Genomic DNA, 9366 nt, shown 5'->3' on the forward strand with positions numbered 1-9366 from the left:
GGATTCCTTTAGAAGCAGAGTCACGATGAGTGTCCAGAACCCCCTGAGACTCCTGGACCTGGCGGGAATGAGCTTGCTGAGGGATGAGGCCTCGACCATCACGGCTCTGAAGGATCTGCCCACAGAGCTCTTCCCCCCACTGTTCATGGAAGCATTCTATGGGAGTCGCAGTGAGACCCTGAAGGCTATGGTGCAAGCCTGGCCCTTTGTCCGCCTGCCTCTGGGGGGCCTGATGAAGATACCTCATCTGGGAACCTTACAAGCAGTGCTGGCTGGGCTTGATATCCTGCTTGCACAGAAAGATCATCCCAGGTGAGTCTGATCAAGGTAGCCTAGTAAGGTTTTGGGGAGCCCTGAAGAGAAAGCTGAAGTCAGGAGAGTGGATGGACAAGGGATGGAATGCAGGCTTCTGATGATGACAATGAAGAAACACAGAGACTTGGCCATTGCTGAGCTCATTTTGGGAAATGTCTTCCAGCAGTGTATGAGTGCCTAAGATGTAGGGGAGTCTGAAAGTACATGTCTCAGCCAGGGATGCGTAAGGGTAATAGGTGTAGAAAGCCAGGAAGGATGGAAGGGGAAAGGAGATGGAGGAATGTGAGCCAGAGAGGGAAGAAGAGAGCAAGACAGCAGGTGATGTCAGAGATGCGAAGTAAAAGCTCAGGTGGGAAGTCTGAATGTTGCCTAAATGCTGAGACTGTGGTTTCATTATGTGTGGATCTTAAACCATAGCTGCCAATCTGCTGTTTTCCCACAGGAGGTGCAAACTGCGGGTGCTGGATTTAAGGAATACCAGCCAGGACTTCTGGAGAATGTGGTCTGGATACAGTGTCCATGGATGTTCAAGCTCACTGATGGCACAAGTGGCTGAGGACAGGTCAAGGACAAAACAGCCCGTGGCTCCCTTGGAGGTATTCATAGAACTTCATCTCAAGGAAAGGACCTTGGATGGATTCCTCACCTACCTCCTCAGGTGGGTAGAGCAGAGAAAAGCTTCCATACACCTGTGCTGTAAGAAGCTGAGGATTCTTTCATTTCCCATGGAAAATATTATGAAGGTCCTGAGTATGGTGCAACTGGACTGTATCCAGGAGGTGCAAGTGAATTGCACCTGGCATCTGTCCACACTGGCCATGTTTGCTCCTCTCCTGGGCCAGATGAATAAAGTGAAGAGACTCCTTCTCTCCCACATCCACATGTCTGCAATTGGGGAGCAGGAAGAGCAGCACTTTGTCCAAATTACCTCTCAGTTCCTCAGGCTGCACCACCTCCGGGATCTCCATCTGGAATCTCCCTCTTTACTTGAAGGATGCCTGGACCAGATGCTCAGGTGAGTGTGCACCATTGGCCAGGTAACAGCGAACACAACACTAGAATATCCAAAGCACTGTCCCTTTTGCTTCTCTATCCTGAACTGTGATATCACATAACCACGCAAATCAAGGTAGGGGCCCAAACTGGGACAGAGCCTCTAGAAAGGGACACCCTGCTAGGAAGCTATGGGCTAGGGGTTAGGATCTAGTGGTGTGGGTATATGATTTCTTCTTTAGGAAGAGATAGCTTGGTTTAGATGAATTAGGAAAATAACTAAGGGAAGGGGGCATTGAAGAGGGAAAACTCCATCAGGCCTGAGCATTTCTAAATGGAAGCTCTGTGCGCACCAGTGTTGTGACCACAATGAGCCTGTCTCAAATTCCCTGTTTGCAAAAGGTCGTTTTTTGCTCCTGATAAGGTAATTAATATATGGATAATGCGTGATTCTGGAGATGATCATAATAGATCAGGAGCCTAAAGCAGAATAAAAACTGGTAGATGGTTTTCAGATGATGCAGGAATGTAACTGAGCCCCTGCAGACTGGCAACCTCAATTGATGTCGTGAGATCTTGCCCTGGTTGGTCCACTATGCACATCACCCAGAAGCCTTACCTGGCCTGAGATATGCGTGCCTGTGGCCCAAACATGGGCTGAGGGAAACCTGAGTAGGAAGCATTTTATGTATGAATCTTACTATTAAAATTCAGTGATGCCCACTCTTTACTGAGACAAGATGTCAGGCTCTCCCCTGAGCGTGTTTTAGCGTACTCCATTATGTTCGTTCATCCTCATAAGAAGTGTAGTAAGTTTTTCTCTGCTTGACTGATGATGAAAGAGAGCCTTCAACTTGACTCAGTCACACAGGAAGGTGAAAGGACTCAGGTTAAAATGAGACTGGGCATTCTGGGTATTGATGGTTATCAGATGATCAGACTCACCTTGGGCTTGGGCAAGTCACTCGTCTCCCTACTTGAAGTCAACTTCCACCTCGATTTCCAAGACCTAATTGCTCTGTTTTTCCCCAGGTGTCTGACAACCCCCTTGGACAGCTTCGCAATAACTCACTGCCTCATTTCGGATTCAGAATTGAGCCATCTGTCTCAGTGTCCGAACATCAGTCAGCTAAAGGGCCTGGATCTGAGTGGCGTCACCCTGACCTACTCTAGTCCTGAGCTCCTCCCGGTTCTGTTGGAGAAAGTTGCAGCCACCCTCCAGGAACTGTATTTAGAGCAATGTGGGATCATGGACTCTCACCTCGAGACCATCCTGCAACCCCTGAGCCACTGCTCCCAGCTCACGTTCTTCAGCCTGCGTGGAAACCTCCTCTCCATGGCCATCATGGAGAAGCTGCTGCGACACACCTCCGGGCTGCCCAGTTTAAGTCAAGAGCTGTATCCTGTCCCTCAGGAGAGTTACAGCTCTCAGGGGATCCTCCAACTGAGAAGATTTTCCCAGTGTCTGGCTGAGCTGTTTGAGATTCTGAGAGTCTTAGGACGTCCCAGGATCATCTGGATTAGTTCCAGCCCCTGTCTGCACTGTGGAGATAACACATTCTATCATCCCCAGCCCATCATATACTGCTGAAATACCCCTAACTACTTGGGTGCATCTAAAAGCTTTCTTCTGAGCACTTGGAAACTGAAATCTAGGACATAGTTCCATCGTGAAGGGAAAACAGACCCATGGTTTCAGACATCTGCTCAATGTGAATGGGAGAAGAGAAAGTGATGAAGGGGGGTGCAGGAATGCAGAGGGAAAAGTTGACTCTGACAGATAATAGGCCTTTTGGGGAGATGTGTCTTATAGAGTCAGAAATATGAACCTAAATTTCTGGAGGTGGATTGAGTCTTGAGACCCACGTGTTGGAGTTATCCCTGGGTAGATGGTTGTAAATGAATGGTCAGCAATAAAGAGACCTTCAGTGTGAACTGACTGCTGCTCTCCATGCTGTATTATCCTGATTTCTCAGTTTATACCGCAGGAATCTCCAGATACTGATGGAAGAAAAAAATGGCTTTGAATTGTCTATAATCTCTAATCTTACCATTCCCACCAGTTCTTTAGTCTGGAGCATCTCTTACTTCCTTGCTTATTTCTGTGGCTGTTTAGTGGGTTAATACACACAAAGAGGAACATACTCAGTGGCCAGTGAACCACTGGAGTGAAGAGCTCTTGGCAGGGCCTCACTGCTGGCTCAGGCCATGACCCTGGACATGAGCAGTCCTCATGGTTCTCCTGGTGGGTCCATAACTCTCAGTTCTTGGCTTTTCAGTGTGGGGGGAATGGGCTTTACAGCACAAGGCATGGCTCCCAGTTCTGGAAGGGGTCATCCACACTGCAGATAAGCTGAACCTCTGGACCCATGGTGAGTAATGGTCCTTCCTGAATTAATCCAGTTGGACTGGGGAAGTTATACAAATTTCTTTTAGCCAACTACTAAAATCATACAGGCATGTGACATGGTTTTAGTGTTTTTATACCTCATTAAAAATTATATCCTTTCAGGACTTCCCTGGTGGAGCAGTGGTTTAGAATCCTCCTGCCAATGCAGGGGACACAGGTTCGAGCCCTGGTCCAGGAAGATCCCACATGCCGTGGAGCAACTAAGGCCATGTGCCACAACTACTGAGCCTGCACTCGAGAGCCTGCGAGCCATAACTACTGAGCCCGTGTGCCACAACTACTGAAGCCTGTGCACCTAGACTCCAAGCTCCACAACAAGAGAAGCCACCACAATGAGAAGCCCTGCTCGCTGCAACTAGAGAAAGCCCGAGAGCAGCCACGAAGACTCAACACAACAAAAAATAAATTAATTAATGAATTAAAAAAAATTATATCCTTTCAGGGGCTAGATTATATCAATGAGAGATTGAATTTATTCCCATAAAACCTCCTATGTCTCACCATCAGGGAAGACTAGATAGCATATTTTGCCATCAGATAATCAGGATGTATAATGTATAACAAAACACTTGTGGGTGTATGTGACCTCCCTGCCTGTGGTAAGACTGTATTTGTCAGGGTTCTCCTGAGTAACCAACAGTGTACATCTGATTGCTGAGCAATGTGTCAGCGAGGGTTACCACCCCCTTCTCAGTTGAAAAATCCCCATATAACTTATCGTCTGCCCTCCATATCCTCATTTCCACACCCTTGGCTCCACTAACTAGATCCTGTAGAACTATATTTACTCTTGAAAAACTCTGTGTGTAAGTGAATCTGACCATTTCAAGCCAGTGCTTTCCAGGGTCACCTGTATATATATTAAAGGAGATTTATTATGGGAATGGGCTTGCCTGATTACAGAGGCTGAGATGTCCCACAGCTTGCTGTCTGTAAACTAGAGAGTCAACAAAGCCAGTGGTATAACTCAGACTGAGGATTAAGGCTGAGAATCAGGTAAGCGGAGGGTGTGACTCCAAGTCTGAGGCCAAAGACCTGAGAACCAGGGGACCGCTGGTTTAAGTTTCACGGTATGGAAGCTTGAGAGCCAGAAGGTTTGATGTTTATGGGTAAGAAGACAGAGAAGGAGAGAATGTGCCCTCTTTGTTTCATGCAGAACCCAAGGATTGCATGATGCCCACCCATATTGATGAGGGCAGATCTCTTCACTCAGTGTATTGTTTCCAATGTTAATTTCTTCCAGAAACACCCTCATCCAGAATTCATTTTTTACCATCATTTTTTTGCACAGCAATATTCATACACAAAAAATTTAACCATCATAGTGACCCTAACAAAGGGCATTCACAGCAAAGCTCCCTGCTGAGGATTCAGGAGCTGGTGCTGTTGACTCAGTAAGGGAGGGGATATAGGATTGGGGGGACCTTAGGTAAAACCTCAGTTTTCTTGTGAAAGAAAGACAATGTTACAAACCTAGTTTCTGGGATTTTTTTTTTTTTTTTTTTAGTTTCTGGGATTTTTGTAGGATCCAACGAGATGATGCACTTGTAGGCTTGGCACCCAACCTGGCAAACAGTAAGACATTATTAAATGAGTCTTTTCCTTCATAGCAGAAGCTCCCAGGATTCTTTATCCCTCTAGCTTACCCTCTATTCCTTACAACAGGGGAGGAGAACAAACCCAGGACATGAAATGTGTCTCAGCATTTACATGTGGCCACCAATGAATCATGATTTACCAAGCTGCTCTAGTAGCCAGTACAGGGAGGGTTGGGTGTGGACATAGGAGTGATTGGATTCATCTCTAGTTATAGACATTCTGAGCCTCAAGTCTCGTAGACCACCTGCTGGTTGATCAGGCCAGAGGATATAAATTTGACCTGTTTGGCAGACAGCACAGCACGGTTCAGTACTTTTTTTTTTAATCTGCTGTTATGTAAATGCTAGTTGACTAAATAATTGTGCTGTGATTCATTTAAATATTAAAGATATAAATGTTCTTATAAAACTATAAAGGAAATTTAGTATTTTAAAGAATGCATGTGGATTTTAAAAAGTGTTTAACTTGGTTTGGAGTCTCAAAACAAATAGGACTTAAAAACTGATTTTAAAAATCAGTGAGCATTGGGACTTCCCTGGTGGTCCAGTGGTAAAGAATCCTCCTTCCAATTCAGGGGACAACGGGTTTGAGCCCAGGTTGGGGAACTAAGATCCCACCCACATGCTGCAGGGCAACTAAGCCCATGGGCCACAACTAGACAGAGAAAACCTGAACACCACAACTAGAGAGAAGCCTGTGCGCCACAGCAAAGAGCCTGCGCTGCAACGAAAGATCCCGTGTGCCTCAAGGAAGATCCCAAGTGCCGCAACTAAGACCTGACGCGGCCAAAAACAAACAAACAATGAGCATTAATTTTTTCTCCTTTAGAACACATTTAAAATAATAAAATTTTAGAGCTAGAAGGACTACAATTATATTTATAATAGTAGATTTTATTTACTTATTTTATTTTTATTTTTTTAATTTGTTTTTGACTATTTTGGGTCTTTGTTACTGCACGCGGGCTTCCTCTAGCTGCGGCGAATGGGGGCCACTCCTTGCTGCGGTGCACGGGCCGCTCACTGCGGCGGCCTCTCCCGTCACAGAGCACGGGCTCTAGGTGCACAGGCTTCAGTAGTTGTGGCACACGGGCTCAACAGCTGTGGCTCGCAAGGCTCCAGAGAACAGGCTCAGTACTTGTGGCGCATGAGCCTAGTTGCTCCGCGGCATGTGGGATCCTCCCGGACCAGGGCTCGAACCTGTGTCCCCTGTACTGGCAGGCGGATTCTTAATCACTGCGCCACCAGGGAATAGAAAGCTTTCGACAAAATTCAACACCCATTTATGATAAAAACTCTCCAGATAGTAGGCATAGAAGGAACTTTCCTCAATATAATAAAGGCCATATATGAAAAACCCACAGCCAGCATCATTCTCAATGGTAAAAAACTGAAACCATTTCTACTAAGATCAGGAACAAGATAAGGTTGCCCACTCTCACCACTATTATGCAACATAGTTTTGGAAGTTTCAGCCACAGCAATCAGAGAAGAAAAATTTTAAAAAGGAATCAAAATAGGAAAAGAAGAAGTGAAACTGTCACTGTTTGCAAATGAGATGACGTAGACAATCCTAAAGATGTTACCAGACAACTGTTAGAGCTAATCAATGAATTTGGTAAAGTAGCAGGATACAAAATTAATGCACAGAAATCTCTTGCATTCCTATACACTAATGATGAAAAATCTGAAAGAGAAATTAAGGAAACACTCCCATTTACCATTGCAACAAAAAGAATAAAATACCTAGGAATAAACATACCTAAGGTGACAAAAGACCTATATGCAGAAAACTATAACACACTGATGAAAGAAATTAAAGATGATACAAACAGATGGAGAGATATACCACATTCTTGGATTGGAAGAATCAACATTGTGAAAATGACTATACTACCCAAAGCAATCTACAGATTCAATGCAATCCCTATCAAACTACCACTGGCATTTTTCACAGAACTAGAACAAAAAATTTCACAATTTATATGGAAACACAAAAGACCCCTAATAGCCAAAGCAATCTTGTGAAAGAAAAATGGAGCTGGAGGAATCAGGCTTCCTGACTTCAGAATATACTACAAAGCTACAGTAATCCGGACAGTATGGTACTGGCACAAAAACAGAAATATAGATCAATGGTACAGGATAGAAAGCCCAGAGATAAACCCACACACATATGGTCACCTTATTTTGATAAAGGAGGCAAGAATATACAATGCAGAAAAGACAACCTCTTTAATACATGGTGCTGGGAAAGCTGGACAGCTACATGTAAAAGAATGAAATTAGAACACTTCCTAACACCATACACAAAAATAAACTCAAAATGGATTAAAGACCTAAATGTAAGGCCAGACACTATAAAACTCTTAGAGGAAAACATAGGCAGAACACTCTGTGACATAAATCACAGCAAGATCCTTTTTGACCCACCTCCTAGAGAAATGGAAATGAAAACAAAAATAAACAAATAAGACCTAATGAAACTTAAACGCTTTTGCACAGCTGAGGAAACCATAAACAAGATGAAAAGACAACTCTCAGAATAGGAGAAAATATTTGCAAATGAAGCAACTGACAAAGGATTAATATCCAAAATTCACAAGCAGCTCATGCAGCTCAATATCAATAAAACAAATAACCCAAGCCAGAAATGGGCAGAAGACCTAAATAGACATTTCTCCAAAGAAGATACACAGAATGCTAACAAACACATGAAAGGATGTTCAACATCACTAATCATTAGAGAAATGCAAATCAAAACTACAATGAGGTATCATCTCACACCAGTCAGAATGGCCATCATCAAAAAAATCTACAAACAATAAATGCTGAAGAGGTTGTGGAGAAAAGGGAACCCTCTTGCACTATTGGTGGGAATGTAAACTGATACAGCCACTATGGAGAACATTATGGAGCTTCCTTAAAAATCTTAAAATAGAACTACCATATGACCCAGCAATCCCACTACTGGGCATGTTCCCTGAGAAAACCATAATTCAAAAATAGTCATGTACCACAATGTTCATTGCAGCTCTATTTACAATAGCCAGGACATGGAAGCAACCTAAGTGTCCATCGACAGATGAATGGATAAAGAAGATGTGGCACATATATACAATGGAATATTACTCAGCCATAAAAAGAAACGAAACTGAGATATTTGTAGTGAGGTGGATGGACCTAGAGTCTGTCATACAGAATGAAGTAAGTCAGAAAGAGGAAAACAAATACTGTATGCTAACACATATATATGCCATCTAAAAAAAAAAAGTCATCAAAAACCTAGGGGCAGGATGGGAATAAAGACACAGACCTACTACAGAATGGACTTGAGGACACGAGGAGGGGGAAGGGTAAGCTGGGATAAAGTGAGAGAGTGGCATGGACATATATACACTACCATATATAAAACCGATAGCTAGTGGGAAGCAGCTGCATAACAGAGGGAGATCAGCTTGGTGCTTTTTGACCACCTAGAGCGGTGGGAGGGAGATGCAAGGGGGAGGACATATGGTGACATATGTATATGTATAGCTGATACACTTTGTTATAAAGCAGAAACTAACACACCACTGTAAAACAATTATACTCCAATAAAGATGTTAAAAATAAAATAAGAAATGTACATCTCAAATCTTTCCACCTCAGACTCCCACATTTTAATAATTCTCTTTGTTACATGGCTTTTACAATTTCTCATTTCCCATTTTTAAAGTGAATAGAAATAGTCTTTTCATGCCAATTTGTGCTGTTGATCCCAACTTTCTGGGAGGAAACACCCTCAAAGATGACTGTTTCCTTTTAGTCACTCCCTTTAATATCTAAACACAACCCAGAGAAAAGTCTTTAAATCTGCCTCCTCCCCAAGAGAAAAAAAAAAAACCACCTATATTTTAGACTATTTGGGTTATTCACACTGTCGCTCTAGGAATGCCCAGCTCCACTCTGCCCAGCCCCCACCCTTACTTCTCATTATGATTTTGGCCTTACCTCCTTCAGAGAAGTCTGGACTTAAGGTTGGAAAACCAATCACGTTCCCCAAAGGAG

The 9366-nt window shown here is 43.6% G+C and overlaps 1 protein-coding gene across 1 annotated transcript; it reads left to right on the forward strand.

The window, feature by feature from the left end:
* Positions 1 to 25: 25 nt before the first annotated feature.
* On the forward strand, positions 26 to 2899 carry LOC307063624 (PRAME family member 8-like; the record flags this gene model as incomplete). The annotated part of the gene is made up of 3 exons (XM_079719851.1): positions 26 to 312; positions 758 to 1330; positions 2341 to 2899. The coding sequence occupies 3 exons, from the start codon at positions 26 to 28 to the stop codon at positions 2897 to 2899; spliced, it is 1419 nt and encodes a 472-aa protein (XP_079575977.1).
* Positions 2900 to 9366: the final 6467 nt, after the last annotated feature.

The sequence above is a fragment of the Hyperoodon ampullatus genome (assembly GCF_949752795.1).
Source record: "Hyperoodon ampullatus genome assembly, chromosome: 2".
NCBI lineage: Eukaryota > Metazoa > Chordata > Mammalia > Artiodactyla > Ziphiidae > Hyperoodon > Hyperoodon ampullatus.